General features: G+C 48.7%; 1 protein-coding gene across 1 annotated transcript in view; it reads left to right on the top strand.

Moving 5' to 3' along the window:
* The first annotated feature begins 3,798 nt into the window (after positions 1–3,798).
* The window catches only part of LOC143774485 (aspartate aminotransferase, cytoplasmic-like), a 49,009-nt gene continuing 25,940 nt past the window's right edge, over positions 3,799–26,867 (top strand). The window contains exons 1-4 of the mRNA XM_077262126.1: positions 3,799–3,961; positions 7,322–7,487; positions 12,308–12,489; positions 13,305–13,422. Coding sequence (XP_077118241.1) covers positions 7,370–7,487; positions 12,308–12,489; positions 13,305–13,422 — 418 coding nt within the window. The 5' untranslated portion in view covers positions 3,799–3,961; positions 7,322–7,369. The remainder of the gene's footprint in view (positions 3,962–7,321; positions 7,488–12,307; positions 12,490–13,304; positions 13,423–26,867) is intronic.

Here is a 26,867-nt window from a genome sequence, read left to right as displayed (position 1 = left end):
GACAACAACTTTTGGGGTCCAATTTATCCTGATACCCTTGTGAAAATACAAAACTGGGGGCTAAAAAATCATTTTTGTGAAAAAAAAAATAATTTTTATTTTCACGGCTCTGCGTTATAAACTGTAGTGAAACACTTGGGGGTTCAAAGCTCTCAAAACACATCTAGATAAGTTCCTTAGGGGGTCTACTTTCCAAAATGGTGTCACTTGTGGGGGGGTTTAATGTTTAGGCACATCAAGGGCTCTCCAAACGCAACATGGCATCCCATCTTAATTCCAGTCAATTTTGCATTGAAAAGTAAAATAGCGCTTCTTCCCTTCTGAGCTCTGCTATGCGCCCAAACAATGGTTTACACCCACATATGGGGTATCGTCGTACTCAGGACAAATTGCACAACAACTTTTGTGGTCTAATTTCTTCTCTTACCCTTGGGGAAATAAAAAAATGGGGGTGAAAAGATCATTTTTGTGAAAAAATATGATTTTTTATTTTTACGGCTCTGCATTATAAACTTCTGTAAAGCACTTGTTGGGTCAAAGTGCTCACCACACATCTAGATAAGTTCCTTAGGGGGTCTACTTTCCAAAATGGTGTCACTTGTTAGGGGTTTCAATGTTTAGGCACATCAAGGGCTCTCTAAATGCAACATGGCGTCCCATCTTAATTACAGTCAATTTTGCATTGAAAAGTCAAATGGCGCTCCTTCCCTTCTGAGCTCTGCCCTGCGCCCAAACAATGGTTTACACCCACATATGGGGTATTGTCGTACTCAGGACAAATTGCACAACAATTTTTGGGGTCCAATTTCTTCTCTCACCCTTGGGAAAATAAAAAATTGGGGGTGAAAAGATAATTTTTGTGAAAAAATATGATTTTTTATTTTTACGGCTCTGCATTATAAACTTCTGTAAAGCACTTGTTGGGTCAAAGTGCTCACCACACATCTAGATAAGTTCCTTAGGGGGTCTACTTTCCAAAATGGTGTCACTTGTTAGGGGTTTCAATGTTTAGGCACATCAGGGGCTCTCCAAATGCAACATGGCGTCCCATCTCAATTCCAGTCAATTTTGCATTGAAAAGTCAAATGGCGCTCCTTTGCTTCCAAGCTCTGCCATGCGCCCAAACTGTGGTTTACCCCCACATATGGGGTATCAGCGTACTCAGGACAAATTGTACAACAACTTTTGGGGTCTATTTTCTCCTGTTACCCTTGATAAAATAAAACAAATTGGAGCTGAAATAAATTGTGTGTGAAAAAAAGTTAAATGTTCATTTTTATTTAAACATTCCAAAAATTCCTGTGAAACACCTGAAGGGTTAATAAACTTCTTGAAAGTGGTTTTGAGTACCTTGAGGGGTGCAGTTTTTAGAATGGTGTCACACTTGGGTATTTTCTATCATATAGACCCGTCAAAATGACTTCAAATGAGATGTGGTCCCTAAAAAAAAATGGTGTTGTAAAAATGAGAAATTGCTGGTCAACTTTTAACCCTTATAACTCCCTAACAAAAAACATTTTGGTTCCAAAATTGTGCTGATGTAAAGTAGACATGTGGGAAATGTTATTTATTAAGTATTTTGTGTGACATATGTCTGTGATTTAAGGGCATAAAAATTCAAAGTTGGAAAATTGCGAAATTTTCAAAATTTTCGCCAAATATTTGTTTTTTTCACAAATAAACGCAAGTTATATCGAAGAAATTTTACCACTAACATGAAGTACAATATGTCCCGAGAAAACAATGTCAGAATCGCCAAGATCCGTTGAAGTGTTCCAGAGTTATAACCTCATAAAGGGACAGTGGTCAGAATTGTAAAAATTGGCCTGGTCATTAACGTGCAAACCACCCTCGGGGCTTAAGGGGTTAAACTACAAAATATAAAACACATATATATGGCACACAGATGAATGACAAATGGCAGTTATTTGAACTTTCTTTTCTTGGCTGATCTGTGATGTACAGCTTCTGGGTTGTCTCTCATCAAGCTCCAGCAATAGTCAGCCATCATATGTGAGTCCCACCGACCTTGATACCGTTCTTCCATTGTTTTAATGTCCTGATGAAAACGCTCCCCTTGTTCCTCGCTCACATCCCCAAGGTTCTCTGAAAAAAAAAAAGTCCAAATGACTGTGTAAATAGTGAATCTTGATACTCATTCTACATCCAAGATTTTGCAGACTCATTAGTAGCTCTTCCACAATCTCTTCATAGTTGTCTGCTTTCTTATTTCCTAGAAAATTCTGCACCACATTACAAAATGCATTCCAAGCTCGCTCTTCTGTCTGATTCATTGATGTGATAAAATTTGGGTCTCTCATAAGTGTTCTTATTTGAGGTCCATCAAATATTCCAGCCTTTTTCTTCTCTTCACTAAGACTAGGAAAAGTTGAACATATATAGTTAAAGCATTTTCCACTGTGATTGAGAGCTTTGATGAACTGCTTCAATTCAAGTTTTATGTGTAAGGGAGGAAAGACAATGTCCTTCCTATCCACTAGAGGATCATGGATGACATTCTTATCGCCAGATGCCAAACTCTGTCGCTGAGGCCATTCAGTTTTCACCCAATGCTCTGCTGTAGCTCTACTGTCCCAGTAGCACAGAAAACAAGGGTGCTATCATAACAAATGGGAAATATGCATGGTCAAAGAAAATAAAGATATTCTCACATTTATCGGGAGACTAAATGAAAACTAAATTTACCTTAGTGAACCGTATAAACCAGCACTTTTCATACACTAACTACTTATATTTATCATGGAATTCATGAAAATGGGCTATATACCTATAGCGCAAAAATGTGATGTGATAGAGAAATTATAAGATCAGATTTTAGTTCAGCACCCTCAAATTAGTCTAAAACTGTTCTTAAAGTCCATTGCAGAATTTTTTTTTTTATTTTTTTTTAGTGGACCAGTGTAATAGGGCACTGTGATGCTGATTGGAGGGGGGTGGTATGATAATAAGGACAGGAGACAGAGATTTTCTTGCAGGAACCACACGCACCAGAGCCTGGAAGAAGCCATTAGCCTACAGAAATAAAAATATGATTTCTCAACACAACGCCTTATATGAGGCATACAGGTAGGACTAGTTTAACATTTCAACTCCCTTATTAATAGGTCATATATGACCCAGGGGGTGACTGATTCCCTTCAGTCCAAATGGCTGCCGCTGTCACCTGGGAAAGGTGATAAATCAAGTGAAAACTGGTGGGGGTGGAAAAAGTTATTTTTGCAAAACTCCTTTAACAAACGACACGTACATGAAAAAATAGTGCAAAAACAAATTTAAAAAATTGCGTATATACAGCTGACCATAACCGTAGGACCATGTTCACCCTAGGATTATTTGTCACCTATTCTAATATTCTAACTTAACAGTAAACTCCAAGAATTTAACTTACAAAAAATGTTTCATTTTTGTGTACACGTTACTCTTAATGTATCTGTAAGATATCAACAAGCAAAAAAATCTTTAAAGTATTATGAAGCTTTGCATTAAAAAAAAAAAAAAAAAAAAAAAAAAAAAAAAAAGTTTGGTAGCCCCAGAGATATATTTAGGGCCATTACACGAGCACCTGTGCAACTCTGGCTGTAAAGTGGTTACAATTTTTTTTTTTTCTGCACATTAACCCCTTGCACCATGTGTTTTTTGAAGCTCTAGTCTATCAGTAGCCCGATGTTTTACAGTCTGATTGCCGGTCGCCTCACAAGCCCCAGTGGCCCTGTTGTCAGATCACCTTGGTGACTATAGTCACACGCCGTAACCAACGACATAAAGAATCAGAATCACGGACTGTAGACTCAGCGCTGAGGAAGTGACAGGTGCCCGGGGGCTGTGTACAGGAGGGCCACACAATGACGCTGTGTACACTGAGGAGGGGGTCTCATTCCGGGTGTGTCCATAGGAATGTAAGGATCTAATCATCAGAGAAATCCACATTCTAGTGAAAAAGGTAAGGATCTGAAATTATTGCTTTCCTGTAGCACTGACCTATACTATAGCGGTGTACAACATTCTCACCACAGCATAAGAACAGTTGGGCGATTTTATGCTTTTTTTTGCACTAACACTGCTCAAAAAAATAAAGGGAACACTTAAACAACACAATCTAACTCCAAGTAAATCAAACTTCTGTGAAATCAAACTGTCCACTTAGGAAGCCACACTGATTGACAATCAATTTCACATGCTGTTGTGCAAATGGAATAGACAACAGATGGAAATTATTGGCAATTATCAAGACACACTCAATAAAGGAGTGGTTCTGCAGGTGGAGACCACAGATCACATCTCAGTACCAATGCTTTCTGGCTGATGTTTTGGTCACTTTTGAATGTTGGTTGTGCTTTCACACTCGTGGTAGCATGAGACGGACTCTACAACCCACACAAGTGGCTCAGGTAGTGCAGCTCATCCAGGATGGCACATCAATGCGAGCTGTGGCAAGAAGGTTTGCGGTGTCTGTCAGCATAGTGTCCAGAGGCTAGAGGCGCTACCAGGCGACAGGCCAGTACACCAGGAGATGTGCAGGGGACCATAGGAGGGCAACAACCCAGCAGCAGGACCGCTACCCCAGCCTTTGTGCAAGGAGGAACAGGAGGAGCACTGCCAGAGCCCTGCAAAATGACCTCCAGCAGGTCACAAATTTGCATGTGTCTGCACAGATGGTTAGAAACTGACTCCATGAGGATGGTCCGAGTGCCTGACGTCTACAGATGGGGGTTGTGCTCACAGCCCAACACCGTGCAGGATGCTTGGCATTTGCCACAGAAAACCAGGATTGGCAAATTCACCACTGGTGCCCTGTGCTCTTCACAGGTTAAAGCAGGTTCGCACTGAGCACATGTGACAGACGTGACCGAGTCTGGAGACGCCGTGGAGAGCGATCTGCTGACTGCAACATCCTTCAGCATGACTGGTTTGGCAGTGGGTCAGTAATGGTGTGGGGTACATTTCTTTGGAGGGCTGCACAGCCATCCGCGTGCTAACCAAAAGTAGCCTGACTGCCATTAGGTACTATATGTAAATTAACCTGCCACTCAACTTTCTTATCTGGAGATTTATTTTATTATCAGCAACAACAAAACGTTTCGGTCCCAAACTGGACCTTCCTCAGTTACGTGCTATGCAGAGGTTAGAAGAAAAAATGTGCCCGTATAGGCAAATGATTGATAGTTCCCATGAAGATGCAGAATATTGGTCTGTAAACTGCTGGCTAGGCAAAGCCCGTGCAGGGATGCATAGCACGTAACTGAGGAAGGTCCAGTTTGGGACCGAAACGTTTTGTTGTTGCTGATAATAAAATAAATCTCCAGATAAGAAAGTTGAGTGCCAGGTTTATTTACATATGGTTATGGTGTTGGAACCTACCTGAGCACCACTAATACTAAGGCAGTGCACGAGTTTATCTATTTATTTGCCATTAGGTACTGGGATGAGATCCTCAGACCCATTGTGAGACCATATTCAGGAGCGGTTGGCCCTGGGTTCCTTCTGGTACATGACCATGCCAGACCTCATGTGGCTGGAGTGTGTTAGCAGTTTTTGATGTTTTAAACCAGGTCTTGAAGGAGATCGATCAGGAGACATCTGCCGTCTCTTCAGGAGCATGCCAGGTGTTGTAGGGAGGTCATACAGGCACGTGAAGGCCACACACACACTATTGAGCATCATTTCCTTGTCTTCAGGCATTTCTACTGAAGTTGGGTCAGCCTGTAATTTGATTTTTCACTTTAATTTTGAGTATCCTTCCAAATCCAGACCACCATAGGATATTCATTTTGATTTACATTGATCCTTTTTATGTTTTATTGTTCTTAACGCATCACACTATGCAATGAATAAAGAATTGAATGAAATATTCCAGTTGCAGTGACATCTAGGATGTGATATTTTAGTGTTCCCTTTATTTTTTGAGCAGTGTATATTCATCACTTCTTGTCTGTGAATGCAAACCTTTATGAATCCAAGCGCTCAAAACCCTGACCGAAGCTTCCACATCTCATATCTAAGGTTTTGATCTAATTCTATCGGGTCTTGGCAATGTTCTGAGAGGACAAATCCGGATCTAGGATATAGACATGTAGGTAAAATGTCACAGCCTGAGAAGAGGGGGGCAATTAATTTTGAGGGGCAACATGAGTAACTGTTGTGGAGGCCCAAACCAATAGGCTGAAATTAATTCTGCTCAAAATTAATATTAACATTATTATTTTATACTAATATTAATTGTATAATTTATCACTCATAGATCATGAGCTGCCATACAACCCCCCCATACCCAGCATGAGCCCATATTCAGCCTTCATATATACAGTATAATCCCCACAGCCTCCCTATATACAGTATAAACACCACATAGCCCCCTATATACAGTATGAGCCCCTAATACCTTCCTTATATAGAATATGAACCCCCATATACAGTATGACACCACATACTGTACCTATGAAAAAAAACAAACAAAAAAACCCCACACATCTAGGTCCCATCCCCCCAGCGCTCTGCTGCGGTCTTCACAGTGTGCAATGACGCTCGGCACAGCAGACGTGATGTAGTGACATCATCCCATCTGCTGTTCTCAGTTGAACATGCTGAATGGTGGAAGAAGAGCTCAAACTGCCCACCATCAGAACGACGTCACTTTTCAGATAACTCATTCTACAGCCAGCCATAGACCGTGCAACACAGAGGCTACAGAAGTCAACTGGTGCAAAATTTTTAACAAAACGCAATTGCAAAAATATGTATTTTTTGCTTGAGTTATATGCACTTAAAGAGGTTGTCGACTATTTAAACATTGATGTACTGTCCTTAGGATGGGTCAGCGATGTTTGATCGGGGGGGTACGACACCCACAACCCCCACCAATCAGCTGTTCTAGGTGTCTGAATTATGGAGGTGCTCCGTCTACTGATAGTGGCCATGAGTGACCCGAATTACGGAGGTGCTCCATCTACTGATAGTGGCCATGAGTGAGTACTGCAGATCAATCAATAGGGTGAGGATATGAGTGACCTGGTCGAGGCCCCTGGATGGAGCAGTTTTGTAACTGAGCAGTCACAACAGTCATAACTGATCAGTTCCAGCAACCGGAAGTGTACCGTTTACTGATGGTGGCAGTATCAGGGTTTTGCACATCTGCCTCCTATAGGTGTCACACCTCTACTGATCAGACATTTATTACCTAAGGATACGTCATCAACGTTAAAGTAGTGGACAACCTCTTTAAGTAAAAAAAAAAAAAAATACAAACAAAAAAAACACCTTAAAAGGCGGACAACCCTTTTAAGATATTGTTTCTGTTAAGCAGAAGACCTGCTCCTTCAGTCCTCCTCAGTGAAGAAATGGTCAGATCAAGATGACAACTCTCTCCGTGTTTCTTGATGTTCCAAGATCGGCAAAGGATAAAGATAAGCAGCAGGAAGAGGATTATCTAAAAGACAGGAACAGAAGGAAAGTTTTCCTTGGGCACAAAGGTAACTTTATAAGAAAGATTACACCTTATTGTATAGATCTAATTTTATTCTGAATTAATTTTATTTTTGGGAAATTAATTCAAAGTCCTCCAGTCTGAGGCTTGTAGTCACATTCTTCATGGACAAGTCTAGAACATTTTAATGGATCTACCTAAGTGGATCTGTCATGGTACTGAACTCACCCTGTTTGAGAAAAGCATGTTAAAGGCATAGGTTTTGCTGCACTCTTACCCAAAATGGCACTGAAAATGTGCCTAAAAAGAGCAATCAAGGAACACACTAGACTCCTGCATGACCAGTGACTTATGGGCCATCATGTACACACTGTATTGAGACTTCACCATTTTTTGTTAGCTGCTACCAGCTAAATTAGTTTTGGTACCATTTAGATGTTTTTATAAATATTTCTGCAGATCCTTTATATAAGTTGTTTTGACTTTACATGAAAATATACTGAGAGTTTCTGTGAAAAAATGACGTTCTGATTACCATATAATATACTGAGAAAAGAGAAAAAATTCTAAATGAGGTGAGATGGAGAAAAAGAAAAAAAAATCCAAATTCTGCTATTATTTTTTTTGGTTCAGTTTTTTTTTTTTAGCATTGAGTGTGCAGTATAAATCCTAACCTGGAAACATGGCTCATCAGGCCAGTACGATTCTGGGGATATCAAACTTGTATCCTTTATTTTATTACTTCCGTCACTTCAAGAATTCTGAATTTTGACCTGAAAAATAACAAAAAAAAATTAATGCCACTTTCCGTGACCCATAACTTTTTTATTTTTCCATCGATGGAGCCGAATGAGTGAGAGGTGAACTGTAAATTTTACTGATACAATTTTGGGGCAAATAAGATGTTTTGATCACTTTTTATTGATTTTTTGTTTGTTTGTTTTCGATGACGAGCATGAACCGAAAAACAGCAGCTTTGGCATTTCAATTTCGTTTTTCTTTAGAGCGCTTTGCTTATGGATGAAATAATTGTACATTTTGATTATACTTTTATGCTTACTTTTTAATTTTTTAAATATTTTTCAGTTTTGGATGGGAATAAACTTTCGTTGTTCTGTAGTAAGTTAATTCCTTATTCTGTGGAGTCTCTGTTAAAACTTCTCAATAAAAAAAAAAATCACCTAGTGCAAAACAGCACAGGGTGCGGAGGAAACTGAAAATCAGGAAAGAGGGGGGATGCAGCTGCAGGTTCACACTCAGTTTTCAGTTTCAGTAAAATGGATTTTTTTTTTCTTACAATAGAATAATTTAGTTTCTTTTACATTTTTCCGACCCTGTGGCCAAAATAGACAGCATAATGTGCTTCTGGTGCATCCTATAAATGTTAATCCATATGTTATTGGGGCATGACCAACTTTTGCCCCATACAGGTATCAATGGGCACTACAAGCTGTGTCCACGGAAGACCATGCTTATTTGGTCTATGAGAGCAATAAGTTCAATTGAAAGGATATTCTCAATTTATTTTTTGAGCAGTTCAGAGATGTGCAGTCTCCTTACTTTCTGGTTTTTAGGGGGCAGACACTACTCCTTGAGAGATACTTCTGGGGGGGAGGGGGGAGGAAAGTTGTAGTATTAGTAGTATTGCCAAGCTCAGAGCAAGTTCTGTTGTAAGACATTCAGTTGTCACTGGTTTGTTCTGGAGTGTACACTGTTATCATTATTTTACATATAGAGAAAATAGGCCATTTGAACAAGCACACATCTGGGAAAAGTGAGAGCCATAATTAAGATAACTACTTTTAAAGCCACAAGGCTTGTGATTTTGCAAGATTTATACCAGCAGCTTGTCAGGAGCTGAGAGAGAGGGTAATGTAGGTGAACAGATAACTGATGTAAATAGAACGCCCGTCAGGGCTGTGGGGCACTCGGTACCGGGTCCGGTACTTAAAGGGATGAGTCACGGCGGTGGCGACCCAGTCCGTGGCCCTTTGCGCCCATGTAAAAGGGAAATGTCTTTAAAGGGGTTTGAAAAAAAGTTTGTGTTTGTGACACCACCTGTGGTATTCGGTCAGTGGGGACCCACACTGCTTAAAGGGGTCCTCTGGGGTGATGTTGTGGCAGCAGGGATGGTATGGCTTGCCACAGGTGAAGCTGGTGGGTAGTGTAGAAAGAAACAGAGGACACAGGTTTGCAGTCTCTTTACCGGGTTTACTGAAGACTTCAGGAAGCCACAGTCCAGGGCACCAGATCACAGGTACAGGCAGGGTCTGGCCAGCTTGGAAGCGAGTTCAGAGTACCCCTTACCAGGTGGAGTTAGAAGCCTTCCTACCAGCACTGTGGTGAAGTCCCTTGCTGCCTGTGGCTTCTGTCAAGGTCCTCACTGTTCTCTCTGTCCTCCTTAAAGGTGGGACACTAACACATATGACAGGTGGCTCGAGCCTTTTTACAGGGTCTCTATGACGACCTGGGCTTTATACGCCACTGTGTCTCCAGGTGTTGGGGCGGACAGGTGACGTGTAGTCCAGACGGTTTCTGCTGTGAGTCTTGGTGTTCCTCACAACCTCGGTCCTCCGGCTACCGGTGTCTGCGCTCTGCAGGGAGGTAGCTCAGTCGCAGCTATTCTCCCCAGTTGTCACTTTCCTGTGCTTCGCTCTCCTACATGCTCACTACAATGCATTTTTCTTTCTGTATTATCTCTATCCAGGAGTTGCAGCACACTAATGGATGCACGGTGCCTCACATTCCTCTCTGCCTCAGACTGCTCCAGTCTACTGTCTGGCACTCACTGACTGACTTTCTCTCCAGACCAGAATATATATAGGGGAGCCACCAATAGGTTGGATCAGAGCTCCCTCTTCTGGTCTGGATTGTGAACATGTTGTATGCTTGTGTTTACCTGATAAAGAAGATCCTCCCTCGCTTCCAAGCGTAACATCACTCTCCCCGTGATGAAAGCAATGCCACTGTGACAACAAGGACCCTGGGGTGTCACATATACAAATTAATAGCCTGGAAAGAAATGACTGGGATGATAAGAGTTAACCCATTTCATGGCATGTAGATACTGTGCACTCTCACACTCTAGGACCAGGTTCTAGTGGCCAAGCTCAATGGAGACCAACTGCAGAGCTGCCACAAGGAATTTCAGGGCCCCATACTAGCAAAATTTTCAGGCACCTTGAGACGTCGCTCAGGCTCCACCCCAGCTTGGCCTCCACCCTTCAAACATTCCACAGTCTCACCTCCCACGTCTGCACAATGTCCTCATCAAACACAGACCAGCCATTCCATTCATTTCAGGGGCCAATAGTTCTCAAGATCAGTGGGAGTTCTACTTCTGGGAACCCCTACTGTTTACAACAAATGGGCCCCTATAAATCTCATTCCCACCTGAAATGAGTGGAGCAGCTCATTGGGCATGTGTGCAACCACTCATTTGTAAGGGCCAGCTTACACGGTAGATTTCCAAGCAGAATTTTGGTGCAGACAGGTTCTTTCTCTGCACGGCTACAGCTAAAACCTGCCATCCTGCAATTCCCATCGCTGTCTCCCATAAAGATGAATGGAAGGCATGAAGGAAGCGGTTACTGTGGATATTCAGCAGAATGTCTGCTTGGAGATCCGCCATGTGAACTGGCCCTAATAATTATGCCATAAGTTGTGTATTGGGGGTAAGCATTAGGTTACTATAATATCCCCTTTAAGATAGGCAACTGTAACTTATTGCCAGCAGGAAGGCAGACCTGCAGCAGTCAGTAGAATTGGAATTAATGGTATTTACTAGTTTGTAGGCAGGCAGCAGAGACGACCTCTAACTTTACACTGCACGAGCAGGGAGTGGGGCACAAGAAGAGTAGCAGGTGAGTGGGCCTGTGAGTAGGTGAATGAGAGGTCAGATGGGGGAATGGATGGTCGGACAGGTGAGTGGGCGCACGCGCACATACACCTCATCACATTCGGGCCCTCAACTCCTGCATATAATGTGCCGCAAGGGCATGGGGCACCCAGCAGCTTCTGAACAGAGGGCGGGCCAGCTACGTCACTAATGTCAGACGTGACCAGTTTCCTCTGCTGTGGCCATACAAATTTAGCAGCTGTTCCTGTGAGTGACTAGGGCCCTAGGGCTGTAATTAGCCCATGCCCCAGCGTGCCACGCAGCCTACCAGGCCGTTTATGCAGTGGCTCGGCTGTGCTGCCTCAGCGCAGGCTGCACAGAGTGTCTCACCCTGTCCGGGTGGGGTTCTTTGCTTCTGCTTACTGGGCCCCATGCACCAGTAATGCCCTGATGGTGGCCCTGACCAGATGTACACTATTAAGCATAAAAGCTCTCATTTCGGGAGAATAATAGCAGATAGAAAAAGCAAGACCATTGCATTGCAAACTTATCTATTTCATGCTAACCAAATTAAGCAATCTTGAGAATAACCCTTTAAAAGAAAAAAATCATCTCGGTCTGTCACCATACTGCATGTTTCAGCACAAAATCTCAGTCTTCACAGGACATCTGTATGTATGGAATATTAATGTAGACAATGCAGGATCATGCAGAGGAACCAACAATATAATAGCTATCGGATGGTATCATTTTGTATATGGGCAGCCTATACAGTGACATATGTTGGAGACTTCAATCAGAGATGTACACTGTCCTCCTGACATACATCTTCGATATAAGGCAGGAATGAATACTGACCAGAACCCAAGTCAATTTTACCACTAGTCAAATCAGAAAAATCAATAGCTAGTTCTTATTATTAAGTCTTCTAGGACTCTCTCTTGGTGATTTTTAAGGGTAATAAATCATGGATATCTTCTTTTGTTCTGTTACTGAAAGTAAGAGTAATCCTCTTTTTTTTTTAATAGTCCTCCTATCTGAGGATGGTCAGCCATGGGTTCCACTGCCAGTGAAAAAAGTTTATCTTCAGATAGTCAATGACCCAACAAGGAATTATGATCATCTGCCAGTGTCCGGAGCACCAGAGTTTATTCGGGGAGCTACAGAGTTTGCACTTGGGAAGGATAACAATGCTATCCTACAGAATCGGGTAAGTGCAATTTTAATTAACCCCTTCCACATCCATATATTTCTCAGTTGTTGAGGCTGATTGTATATCGGACAGCTATCTCCCCCAAACACAGGTAGGCTCGGCAAAGTGTTCCTGTGTTCTTCACATACACCTGAGGAAGAAACCAGTATGCAATCGAAACGCATAGTGTTTTTTTAATATTTTATAGAATAAACCTATCGGTAACCACTTGTACAAAGTTTAATGCCTTACTACCTTGTGATACTAGTACCACAACATTAGTTCCAGCAACAATGCCTACCAGCAGATCCTTTGTGTGTTTTTATGCATTTTCCTTGGATCAGATCCTGGTTCTTTGCAGATCTGCTGGCAGCAGCTAGATTCACATATGCACTTCAATTTGTTGTACGCTCAGTGCAGCATATTCATGAAAGCTATTTACTTACTCACCTTCTCCAAGTCTATCCAGGTGATGTCCTAATGTGTGCGGGCGATTCTTTTATCTTTTTTGCTCCCATGTTCTCCAAGAAAGCTCCTGCCAAAATTCTTTTAGCAGGGTCTCATCTTCCAGAGCACCAAAGGATGTTTTTTTGGAAATCCTCCTCTTCCCCAACATTAAGCTATTGGCCGCATTCATATTAGACTATCAACCTTTAATTTACGCCTTCGATAAATTCCTTTGAAAATGGATTAGAAAACTAAGGGGAGTAATATTTTATCTTTATATTATTTCTAAACTTCACCATATACCACATTGCTTTGTGATTGCAAACCATGGCAAGAAAAAAATGTTGTGTGATGGCCACTGATTTTTATTTTTTTTTCGTGATCAGGCATGTGGTGTGCAAACACCAGGAACCACCGGGGCTTTCAGAATAGGAGCAGAATTCCTCCATCGTTGGTATAATATCAGTCAGAAAACTTCAGTCTGTATGGCTCTACTTGCTCATGGTATGTTCTTCTTTTATGCGTGAAAGATATAAGATCTGTAGGTCCACCAAGAACTTTCCTCAAACCTATCAAGGAATGAACTATCTCTTTCGTCTCTTGCTAACTTTCTTGGGGATTAACATTTTTGTTTTGCTACAAAAATGTTCATGTTATGCTTCGTCCCTAGTGTTGAGCGATACTTTCCGATATCGGAAAGTATCGGTATCGGAAAGTATCGGCCGATACCGTCAAAATATCGGATCCAATCCGATACCGATACCCGATCCCAATGCAAGTCAATGGGACGAAAATATCGGAATTAAAATAAACCCTTTATAAACTTGTAGGTTCATTCTACATGAAGGAAAACAACTAAGAATAATGTAGGATGTATTGGGGGACGTGGCGGAGACATTAAAGGCACAGAGGTTTAGCCCAATGTAATAGAATAGCAGGTTTTTGTTTTTTTTATGACGTTCGGCGGTAGAAAGATTTAGACTATGTTAATTTTTTTTTATTTTGTCAGATATTGATGTTTCACTACTTCCACGCCCTTCACCTTCTTTTTTACTTCTCCCACACTTTCTTCTTCATTATCCTCATCAGCTTCTTTGACATCAACTTCTTCACCTTATTCATCTTCTTCTTCATCTTCTACCTATTATTTTTTTTCTTACATTGTTCATATTCTTTTTATTTTACTATTATCTTCATCATATTCTACTTCTTCATCATATTCTTATTTGTGACAGGCATTCCCGTAGTTGTTATCTATAAAAGTTTGAAGATTACACCTTCCGTTCTGCCTGTCACAAAAGAGTTACATTTGTCCGCGTTCAGTTTGGCCTGCAGCATCAGGCTTTATCCAGGGGCACCACGAGGAGGAACGGACTCACCCCCATACACTGCTTAGTCTTCTTCTGCTTATAATTTAGATAATATTTTTTGCTCTGATATTTAGTGTTATGCTTAATGTTCTTCTGCTCTTTGTTCTGCAGCCTCTTGTTCTTCTGCTTCTCGGTCTTCCAGGTCGTCGTCGTCTCCAGGGTCGTCGTCTCCGGGGTCGTCGTCATCGGGGTGGTCTTCAGGGTCGTCGTCTCCGGGGTCGTCGTCATCGGGGTGGTCTTCGGGGTCATCGTCTCCAGGGTCGTCGTCATCACGGTGGTTGTCGTCTCTGGTGTCGTCGTCATCTTAGGGGTGGTCTTCCGGGTCATCGTGTTTAGTCTCTTGAACTTGGAAATGTAGCAGAAGGTACAAGAAGGCTGAGAAAATGCCGAGAACCAGCTGATGGAACTGGAACTCGGATGGCTACCCGAAGGTCCAAGAGCCAATGGAACTACCGAGGACCAACTGACGTTACTGGAACCCGGTTACTAAGCAGGAGGTACCCGTGCCTGAAAGCACTACCAAGGACCACCTGACGTTGGTGGAACTCGGATACCCAGAGGGAGGCACCTAAGCCAAAGGCTCTGCCCGGAACCAGCTGATGGTACTGGAACCAGGATGGGGAGCAGAAGGTACAAGAGCAAAAGACACTGCCGAGAACCAGCTGACGGTGCTGGAACCCGGATGGGTAGCCGAAGGTCCAAGAGCCAATGGAACTACCGAGGACCAGCTGACGTTACTGGAACCCGGTTACTAAGCAGGAGGTACCCGTGCCTGAAAGCACTACCAAGGACCACCTGACGTTGGTGGAACTCGGATACCCAGAGGGAGGCACCTAAGCCAAAGGCTCTGCCCGGAACCAGCTGACGGTACTGGAACCAGGATGGGGAGCAGAAGGTACAAGAGCAAGTGTCTGCGTGGCTTTTGCAGGACACGATGCCGGCTGCACAGCAGGGGAACAGCTGGCGGTGCTGAACCCCACTGACACATTGGCTGGTGTTTTTCTCTGTCCAGCTAGCAGTACCGGGCCCCAACTGGCGGTGTTGGAGCCCAGGGCTCTGCAGGGGGAGCAGAGTGTAGGCCGAAGCCTAATTGAACCAATTTCAAAGGTAACCTTTAACCCCCCCTCAGGGGTTACAAAGTAGAAGAGCCACAGCTTATGCAGCAGTAGTGCTGCACAAGTCAAAGGTTGCTCTTTTAATTTCGCTCCTTGCACACGCTGAATGAAACACGTATAACATTTAGCCCTTTAAACAGTCAAACTGTGTTGGAGGCGCGAGTTCCCTTTGTAATGAGACGCAGCACAGATGTCAAGAATCCCACCTTGGTGCTGGGTGCAGCCTCCTGAGCGTTGTTATTTGCTGTACAGGAGTCTGCGCTGTCGTGTGATCCCCTGGCCTAGCGCTGTTAGCGCTGCCCATGTTCTGGCATCATTTAATGTCGGCCGGTGCGGTTCGCGATGACCATGAATCCCAGCCCCGCAGTGTCTTAACATTGTTAAAACACTGCGGGGCTGGGATTCAGGGCCTGGCGCAGCACATATGTTCGCCTCTCACACTCGGGTCCTTACACCCGCTTCAGACTGTGCGGCGTCATCTGATCCCTTATCGCATGCCACGGCCATGAAGCCGCACAGTCCGCAGAAGGCGGAAGGAGATGAGGGACAGGCGAACTGATGCACTGATCATGCCCGTCAATCACACCCTCGCAGTCCCAATAAATAAGACAACGAGGGGCGTTGTGTGGGTCAGGGCGGCCGCAGAGGCGCAGGCAGCCAAACAATGATGCCAGAAGACGGGCAGCGCTACCAAGGGGGTTGCAGCGTGTCATTACAAAGGAAAGTCACAGCACCGGGACGGTTAAATGGTCACACAGAGGACACATTTTAGACGTGTTTTCAGTTCCACATGTGCGAGGAGAATACGTTTATGAGCCACCTTGCACACATGCAGCATTACCGCTGTACAAGGTGGCCTTTAAAACGTACAAACGCCTGGGGGAGGGGGGACAGGTTCCCTTCAATTTCAGTTCTTGTGTCTGCGTGGCTTTTGCAGGACACGATGCCGGCTGCACAGCAGGGGAACAGCTGGCGGTGCTGAACCCCACTGACACATTGGCTGGTGTTTTTCTCTGTGCAGCTAGCAGTACCGGGCCCCAACTGGCGGTGTTGGAGCCCGGGGTCAGCAGGAGGAGGAGATGGAGCAGAGTGTAGGCCGAAGCCTGCACTGGCGGCAGCTTTTGGGTCTGTTGTGCCTGCGTGGCAGTTGCAGGACACGTTGCCGGCTGCACAGCAGCGGAACAGCTGGCGGTGCTGAACCCCACTGACACATTGGCTGGTGTTTTTCTCTGTGCAGCTAGCAGTACCGGGCCCCAACTGGCGGTGTTGGAGCCCAGGGCTCTGCAGGGGGAGCAGAGTGTAGGCCGAAGCCTAATTGAACCAATTTCAAAGGTAACCTTTAACCCCCCCTCAGGGGTTACAAAGTAGAAGAGCCACAGCTTATGCAGCAGTAGTGCTGCACAAGTCAAAGGTTGCTCTTTTAATTTCGCTCCTTGCACACGCTGAATGAAACACGTATAACATTTAGCCCTTTAAACAGTCAAACTGTGTTGGAGGCGCGAGTTCCCTTTGTAATGAGACGCAGCACAGATGTCAAGAATCCCACCTTGGTGCTGGGTGCAGCCTCCTGAGCGTTGTTATTTGCTGTACAGGAGTCTGCGCTGTCGTGTGATCCCCTGGCCTAGCGCTGTTAGCGCTGCCCATGTTCTGGCATCATTTAATGTCGGCCGGTGCGGTTCGTGATGACCATGAATCCCAGCCCCGCAGTGTCTTAACATTGTTAAAACACTGCGGGGCTGGGATTCAGGGCCTGGCGCAGCACATATGTTCGCCTCTCACACTCGGGTCCTTACACCCGCTTCAGACTGTGCGGCGTCATCTGATCCCTTATCGCATGCCACGGCCATGAAGCCGCACAGTCCGCAGAAGGCGGAAGGAGATGAGGGACAGGCGAACTGATGCACTGATCATGCCCGTCAATCACACCCTCGCAGTCCCAATAAATAAGACAACGAGGGGCGTTGTGTGGGTCAGGGCGGCCGCAGAGGCGCAGGCAGCCAAACAATGATGCCAGAAGACGGGCAGCGCTACCAAGGGGGTTGCAGCGTGTCATTACAAAGGAAAGTCACACCACCGGGACGGTTAAATGGTCACACAGAGGACACATTTTAGACGTGTTTTCAGTTCCACATGTGCGAGGAGAATACGTTTATGAGCCACCTTGCACACATGCAGCATTACCGCTGTACAAGGTGGCCTTTAAAACGTACAAACGCCTGGGGGAGGGGGGACAGGTTCCCTTCAATTTCAGTTCTTGTGTCTGCGTGGCTTTTGCAGGACACGATGCCGGCTGCACAGCAGGGGAACAGCTGGCGGTGCTGAACCCCACTGACACATTGGCTGGTGTTTTTCTCTGTGCAGCTAGCAGTACCGGGCCCCAACTGGCGGTGTTGGAGCCCGGGGTCAGCAGGAGGAGGAGATGGAGCAGAGTGTAGGCCGAAGCCTGCACTGGCGGCAGCTTTTGGGTCTGTTGTGCCTGCGTGGCAGTTGCAGGACACGTTGCCGGCTGCACAGCAGGGGAACAGCTGGCGGTGCTGAACCCCACTGACACATTGGCTGGTGTTTTTCTCTGTGCAGCTAGCACATCTGGGCCCCAACTGGCGGTGTTAGAGCCCAGGGTCAGCAGGAGGAGCAGGGGGAGCGGAGTGTAGGCCGAAGCCTGCACTGGAGCAAGTTGAAAGGAAACCTTTAACCCCCCCCCCCCCAGGCGTTTGTAGCTGGAAGAGCCATCGTGTACACCACTAATGCTGGAAAAGGTAAACTTAGCTCTTTTAATTATGGTCCTTGCAGATGCTGAACCTAACACTTATGAAATGTGTCCCCTCACAGCGTTCAACCGTCCGGTAGGTGGAACTTTCCTTTGTCATGTGACGCAGCACAGCCGTCATTTTTACCCCCTTGGCGCCGTGCGCCCCCTCCTCAGCGTTGTTTGAATCTGTCCCGGAGCCTGCGCTGTTAGGTTAGCCCTTGGCCATGCACACATGTTGCGCTGCCCGTCTTCTGACCTCATTTGGTGTCAGGCTGGCTGCGCCTGTGCGGGTGCGCTGGCCGAGATCCCGCCTCGCAGTGTCGTCTAATGTAATCCCACCGCGGGCCTGTGATCCGTGCCCGTGCGCAGTGCATATCCTCGCCTCTCACTCCCCTCCCTACGGCTTTTTCAGACTGTGCGGTGTCACGGCCGTGGCATGCTATTAGGGATCAGCTGACACCGAACAGTCTTTAGAAGCCGTAGGGAGGGGAGTGAGAGGCGAGGATATGCACTGCGCATGGCCACGGATCCCAGGCCCGCGGTGGGATTACATTACACGACACTGCGAGGCTGAATCTCGGACAGCGCACACACACAGGCGCAGCCAGCCTGACAGCAAATGATGTCAGAAGACAGGCAGCGCGAAATGTGTGCATGGCCAAGGGGTAACCTAACAGCGCAGGCTCCGGGACAGATTCAAACAACGCTGAGGAGGCGGCGCACGGCGCCAAGGGGGTAAAAATGACGGCTGTGCTGCGTCACATGACAAAGGAAAGTTCCACCTACCGGACGGTTGAACGCTGTGAGGGGACACATTTCATAAGTGTTAGGTTCAGCATCTGCAAGGAGCACCACGAAAAGAGGCACTTTTTCCCTTTGCATCATTACTGCTGCACAAGGTGGCTCCTTCAGTAACAAACGCCTGGGGGGGGGGACAGGTTCCCTTAAATTTAACTTGTTGTGCCTGCGTGGCGGTCGCAGTACACGTTGCCGTATACACAGCAGGGGAACAGCTGGCGGTGCTGAACCCCACTAACACATTTGCGAGGTGTTTGGCTCTGTGCGTACAGCACTTCTGGACGGCAACTGGTGGTGTTGGAGCCCAGGGACAGGTGGAGGAGGAGGAGGTTGGAGGAGGTAGGAGGGATTGCCACACACACAGCAGGGGAACAGCTGACGTTACTGAACCCCAATAACAGAGGAGGGACTGTTGACTGTGTGTACAGCACTTCTGGACGGCAACTGGCGGTGTTGGAGCCCAGGGACAGGTGGAGGAGGAGGAGGAGGTTGGAGGAGGTAGGAGGGATTGCCACACACACAGCAGGGGAACAGCTGACGTTACTGAACCCCAATAACAGAGGAGGGACTGTTGACTGTGCGTACAGCACTTCTGGACGGCAACTGGCGGTGTTGGAGCCCAGGGACAGGTGGAGGAGGAGGAGGAGGTTGGAGGAGGTAGGAGGGATTGCCACACACACAGCAGGGGAACAGCTGACGTTACTGAACCCCAATAACAGAGGAGGGACTGTTGACTGTGCGTACAGCACTTCTGGATGGCAACTGGCGGTGTTGGAGCCCAGGGACAGGTGGAGGAGGAGGAGGAGGTTGGAGGAGGTAGGAGGGATTGCCACACACACAGCAGGGGAACAGCTGACGTTACTGAACCCCAATAACAGAGGAGCGACTGTTGACTGTGCGTACAGCACTTCTGGACGGCAACTGGCGGTGTTGGAGCCCAGGGACAGGTGGAGGAGGAGGAGGAGGTTGGAGGAGGTAGGAGGGATTGCCACACACACAGCAGGGGAACAGCTGACGTTACTGAACCCCAATAACAGAGGAGGGACTGTTGACTGTGCGTACAGCACTTCTGGACGGCAACTGGCGGTGTTGGAGCCCAGGGACAGGTGGAGGAGGAGGAGGAGGTTGGAGGAGGTAGGAGGGATTGCCACACACACAGCAGGGGAACAGCTGACGTTACTGAACCCCAATAACAGAGGAGGGACTGTTGACTGTGCGTACAGCACTTCTGGACGGCAACTGGCGGTGTTGGAGCCCAGGGACAGGTGGAGGAGGAGGAGGAGGTTGGAGGAGGTAGGAGGGATTGCCACACACACAGCAGGGGAACAGCTGACGTTACTGAACCCCAATAACAGAGGAGCGACTGTTGACTGTGCGTACAGCACTTCTGGACGGCAACTGGCGGTGTTGGAGCCCAGGGACAGGTGGAGGAGGAGGAGGAGGTTGGAGGAGGTAGGAGGGATTGCCACACACACAGCAGGGGAACAGCTGACGTTACTGAACCCCAATAACAGAGGAGGGACTGTTGACTGTGCGTACAGCACTTCTGGACGGCAACTGGCGGTGTTGGAGCCCAGGGACAGGTGGAGGAGGAGGAGGTTGGAGGAGGTTGGAGGAGGTAGGAGGGATTGCCACACACACACAGCAGGGGAACAGCTGACGTTACTGAACCCCAATAACAGAGGAGGGACTGTTGACTGTGCGTACAGCACTTCTGGACGGCAACTGGCGGTGTTGGAGCCCAGGGACAGGTGGGGGAGGAGGAGGAGGTTGGAGGAGGTAGGAGGGATTGCCACACACACAGCAGGGGAACAGCTGACGTTACTGAACCCCAATAACAGAGGAGGGACTGTTGACTGTGCGTACAGCACTTCTGGACGGCAACTGGCGGTGTTGGAGCCCAGGGACAGGTGGAGGAGGGGGAGGAGGTTGGAGGAGGTAGGAGGGATTGCCACACACACAGCAGGGGAACAGCTGACGTTACTGAACCCCAATAACAGAGGAGGGACTGTTGACTGTGCGTACAGCACTTCTGGACGGCAACTGGCGGTGTTGGAGCCCAGGGACAGGTGGAGGAGGAGGAGGAGGTTGGAGGAGGTAGGAGGGATTGCCACACACACAGCAGGGGAACAGCTGACGTTACTGAACCCCAATAACAGAGGAGGGACTGTTGACTGTGCGTACAGCACTTCTGGACGGCAACTGGCGGTGTTGGAGCCCAGGGACAGGTGGAGGAGGAGGAGGAGGTTGGAGGAGGTAGGAGGGATTGCCACACACACAGCAGGGGAACAGCTGACGTTACTGAACCCCAATAACAGAGGAGGGACTGTTGACTGTGCGTACAGCACTTCTGGACGGCAACTGGCGGTGTTGGAGCCCAGGGACAGGTGGAGGAGGAGGAGGAGGTTGGAGGAGGTAGGAGGGATTGCCACACACACAGCAGGGGAACAGCTGACGTTACTGAACCCCAATAACAGAGGAGCGACTGTTGACTGTGCGTACAGCACTTCTGGACGGCAACTGGCGGTGTTGGAGCCCAGGGACAGGTGGAGGAGGAGGAGGTTGGAGGAGGTTGGAGGAGGTAGGAGGGATTGCCACACACACAGCAGGGGAACAGCTGACGTTACTGAACCCCAATAACAGAGGAGGGACTGTTGACTGTGCGTACAGCACTTCTGGATGGCAACTGGCGGTGTTGGAGCCCAGGGACAGGTGGAGGAGGAGGAGGAGGTTGGAGGAGGTAGGAGGGATTGCCACACACACAGCAGGGGAACAGCTGACGTTACTGAACCCCAATAACAGAGGAGGGACTGTTGACTGTGCGTACAGCACTTCTGGACGGCAACTGGCGGTGTTGGAGCCCAGGGACAGGTGGAGGAGGAGGAGGAGGTTGGAGGAGGTAGGAGGGATTGCCACACACACAGCAGGGGAACAGCTGACGTTACTGAACCCCAATAACAGAGGAGCGACTGTTGACTGTGCGTACAGCACTTCTGGACGGCAACTGGCGGTGTTGGAGCCCAGGGACAGGTGGAGGAGGAGGAGGAGGTTGGAGGAGGTAGGAGGGATTGCCACACACACAGCAGGGGAACAGCTGACGTTACTGAACCCCAATAACAGAGGAGGGACTGTTGACTGTGCGTACAGCACTTCTGGACGGCAACTGGCGGTGTTGGAGCCCAGGGACAGGTGGAGGAGGAGGAGGTTGGAGGAGGTTGGAGGAGGTAGGAGGGATTGCCACACACACAGCAGGGGAACAGCTGACGTTACTGAACCCCAATAACAGAGGAGGGACTGTTGACTGTGCGTACAGCACTTCTGGACGGCAACTGGCGGTGTTGGAGCCCAGGGACAGGTGGGGGAGGAGGAGGAGGTTGGAGGAGGTAGGAGGGATTGCCACACACACAGCAGGGGAACAGCTGACGTTACTGAACCCCAATAACAGAGGAGGGACTGTTGACTGTGCGTACAGCACTTCTGGACGGCAACTGGCGGTGTTGGAGCCCAGGGACAGGTGGAGGAGGAGGAGGAGGTTGGAGGAGGTAGGAGGGATTGCCACACACACAGCAGGGGAACAGCTGACGTTACTGAACCCCAATAACAGAGGAGGGACTGTTGACTGTGCGTACAGCACTTCTGGACGGCAACTGGCGGTGTTGGAGCCCAGGGACAGGTGGAGGAGGAGGAGGAGGTTGGAGGAGGTAGGAGGGATTGCCACACACACAGCAGGGGAACAGCTGACGTTACTGAACCCCAATAACAGAGGAGGGACTGTTGACTGTGCGTACAGCACTTCTGGACGGCAACTGGCGGTGTTGGAGCCCAGGGACAGGTGGAGGAGGAGGAGGAGGTTGGAGGAGGTAGGAGGGATTGCCACACACACAGCAGGGGAACAGCTGACGTTACTGAACCCCAATAACAGAGGAGGGACTGTTGACTGTGCGTACAGCACTTCTGGACGGCAACTGGCGGTGTTGGAGCCCAGGGACAGGTGGAGGAGGAGGAGGAGGTTGGAGGAGGTAGGAGGGATTGCCACACACACAGCAGGGGAACAGCTGACGTTACTGAACCCCAATAACAGAGGAGCGACTGTTGACTGTGCGTACAGCACTTCTGGACGGCAACTGGCGGTGTTGGAGCCCAGGGACAGGTGGAGGAGGAGGAGGTTGGAGGAGGTTGGAGGAGGTAGGAGGGATTGCCACACACACAGCAGGGGAACAGCTGACGTTACTGAACCCCAATAACAGAGGAGGGACTGTTGACTGTGCGTACAGCACTTCTGGACGGCAACTGGCGGTGTTGGAGCCCAGGGACAGGTGGAGGAGGAGGAGGAGGTTGGAGGAGGTAGGAGGGATTGCCACACACACAGCAGGGGAACAGCTGACGTTACTGAACCCCAATAACAGAGGAGGGACTGTTGACTGTGCGTACAGCACTTCTGGACGGCAACTGGCGGTGTTGGAGCCCAGGGACAGGTGGAGGAGGAGGAGGTTGGAGGAGGTTGGAGGAGGTAGGAGGGATTGCCACACACACAGCAGGGGAACAGCTGATGTTACTGAACCCCAATAACAGAGGAGGGACTGTTGACTGTGCGTACAGCACTTCTGGACGGCAACTGGCGGTGTTGGAGCCCAGGGACAGGTGGAGGAGGAGGAGGAGGTTGGAGGAGGTAGGAGGGATTGCCACACACACAGCAGGGGAACAGCTGACGTTACTGAACCCCAATAACAGAGGAGGGACTGTTGACTGTGCGTACAGCACTTCTGGACGGCAACTGGCGGTGTTGGAGCCCAGGGACAGGTGGAGGAGGAGGAGGAGGTTGGAGGAGGTAGGAGGGATTGCCACACACACAGCAGGGGAACAGCTGACGTTACTGAACCCCAATAACAGAGGAGGGACTGTTGACTGTGTGTACAGCACTTCTGGACGGCAACTGGCGGTGTTGGAGCCCAGGGACAGGTGGAGGAGGAGGAGGAGGTTGGAGGAGGTAGGAGGGATTGCCACACACACAGCAGGGGAACAGCTGACGTTACTGAACCCCAATAACAGAGGAGGGACTGTTGACTGTGCGTACAGCACTTCTGGACGGCAACTGGCGGTGTTGGAGCCCAGGGACAGGTGGAGGAGGAGGAGGAGGTTGGAGGAGGTAGGATGGATTGCCACACACACAGCAGGGGAACAGCTGACGTTACTGAACCCCAATAACAGAGGAGGGACTGTTGACTGTGCGTACAGCACTTCTGGACGGCAACTGGCGGTGTTGGAGCCCAGGGACAGGTGGAGGAGGAGGAGGAGGTTGGAGGAGGTAGGAGGGATTGCCACACACACAGCAGGGGAACAGCTGACGTTACTGAACCCCAATAACAGAGGAGCGACTGTTGACTGTGCGTACAGCACTTCTGGACGGCAAGTGGCGGTGTTGGAGCCCAGGGACAGGTGGAGGAGGAGGAGGTTGGAGGAGGTTGGAGGAGGTAGGAGGGATTGCCACACACACAGCAGGGGAACAGCTGACGTTACTGAACCCCAATAACAGAGGAGGGACTGTTGACTGTGCGTACAGCACTTCTGGACGGCAACTGGCGGTGTTGGAGCCCAGGGACAGGTGGAGGAGGAGGTTGGAGGAGGTAGGAGGGATTGCCACACACACAGCAGGGGAACAGCTGACGTTACTGAACCCCAATAACAGAGGAGGGACTGTTGACTGTGCGTACAGCACTTCTGGACGGCAACTGGCGGTGTTGGAGCCCAGGGACAGGTGGAGGAGGAGGAGGAGGTTGGAGGAGGTAGGAGGGATTGCCACACACACAGCAGGGGAACAGCTGACGTTACTGAACCCCAATAACAGAGGAGCGACTGTTGACTGTGCGTACATCACTTCTGGACGGCAACTGGGGGTGTTGGAGCCCAGGGACAGGTGGAGGAGGAGGAGGAGGTTGGAGGAGGTAGGAGGGATTGCCACACACACAGCAGGGGAACAGCTGACGTTACTGAACCCCAATAACAGAGGAGGGAATGTTGACTGTGCGTACAGCACTTCTGGACGGCAACTGGCGGTGTTGGAGCCCAGGGACAGGTGGAGGAGGAGGAGGAGGTTGGAGGAGGTAGGAGGGATTGCCACACACACAGCAGGGGAACAGCTGACGTTACTGAACCCCAATAACAGAGGAGGGACTGTTGACTGTGCGTACAGCACTTCTGGACGGCAACTGGCGGTGTTGGAGCCCAGGGACAGGTGGAGGAGGAGGAGGAGGTTGGAGGAGGTAGGAGGGATTGCCACACACACAGCAGGGGAACAGCTGACGTTACTGAACCCCAATAACAGAGGAGCGACTGTTGACTGTGCGTACAGAACTTCTGGACGGCAACTGGCGGTGTTGGAGCCCAGGGACAGGTGGAAAAGCAGAGGAACACAATGTAGGCCGAAGCCTGAGAAAGTCGAAAGGGAACCTTTAACCCCCCCCCAAGGCGTTTGTAGCTGAAAGAGCCAGCTTGTGCAGCACAAAAGATGCAAAAGGAAAAGGTGGCTCTTTTCATCATGCTCCTTGCAAACACAGAACTAAACACTTATAAAATGTGTCCCCTGCAACCGTAAAACCGTCCTGGAGGTGGGACTTTCCTTCGTAATGTGGCGCAGCACAGCCGTCATTCCTACCCCCCAGGCGACGCGCACTGGCTCCTCAGCGTTGTTTGATTCCGTCCCGGAGCCTGCGCTGTTATGTTATCCCGTGGCCAGGCACACTTAGCGCTGCCCGTCTTCTGGCATCATTTGGTGTCAGGATGGCTGCGCCTGTGCGGCCGCGCTGGCCGAGAGCCCGCCTCGCAGTGTCTTCTGATTTAATCCCACTGGGGGCCTGGGATCCATGGACATGCGCAGTGCATATCCTCGCCTCTCACTCCCCTCCCTACGGCTTCTTAAGACTGTGCGGTGTCACGGCCGTGGCATGCTATTAGGGACCAGCTGACACCGAACAGTCTGAAGAAGCCATAGGGAGATGAGTGAGAGGTGGAGGTTCAGATATGCACTGCGCATGTCCATGGATCCCAGGCCCCCAGTGGGATTAAATCAGAAGACACTGCGAGGCGGGCTCTCTGCCAGCGCGGCCGCACAGGCGCAGCCATCCTGACACCAAATGATGCCAGAAGACGGGCAGCGCTAAGTGTGCCTGGCCACGGGATAACATAACAGCGCAGGCTCCGGGACGGAATCAAACAACGCTGAGGAGCGGGTGCGCGGCGCCGGGGGGGTAGGAATGACGGCTGTGCTGCGTCACATTACGAAGGAAAGTCCCACCTCCGGGACGGTGTTACGGTATCAGTGGACACATTTTATAAGTGTTAAGTTCTGCGTGTGCAAGGTGCTAAACAAAAATAGCTACCTTTTCCTTGTGCAGCATTACTGCTGCACAAGGTGGCTCTTTCAGTAACAAACGCCTTGGGGGGGGGACAGATTCCCTTACATTTCAGTTGTTGTGTCAGCGTGGCGGTCGCATGACACATTGCCGGCTACACAGCTGGGGATCAGCTGACGTTACTGAAACCCAATAACACTGGGTCGTATGTTTTGACTGTGCAGACGGCACTTCTGAGCCTCAACTGGCGGTGTTGGAGCCCAGGAATTTAAGTTAAGGTGGTAGAAAGATGAACACAACAGGAGACCTGGATAACGTATACAGTGACCTAATTATTTAATCAGGAGGAGGAGTGGCAAATTCCTGCGAGATCCAGGCCTTGTTCATTTTCAGGAAAGTAAGCCGGTCAACGTTATCGGAGGATAGTCGCATGCGACGGTCAGTTAGTACACCACCTGCAGCACTAAAGACACGTTCCGATAATACACTGGCCGCAGGGCAAGACAGCACCTCCAATGCATACTGGCTTAGCTCTGGCCATGTATCCAGCTTTGAGACCCAAAACTTG

Source organism: Ranitomeya variabilis, chromosome 5 (genome assembly GCF_051348905.1).
Source record: "Ranitomeya variabilis isolate aRanVar5 chromosome 5, aRanVar5.hap1, whole genome shotgun sequence".
Lineage (NCBI taxonomy): Eukaryota > Metazoa > Chordata > Amphibia > Anura > Dendrobatidae > Ranitomeya > Ranitomeya variabilis.
Note: the sequence above shows the minus strand (reverse complement) of the source record. Positions and strands in the feature narration are given on the sequence as shown.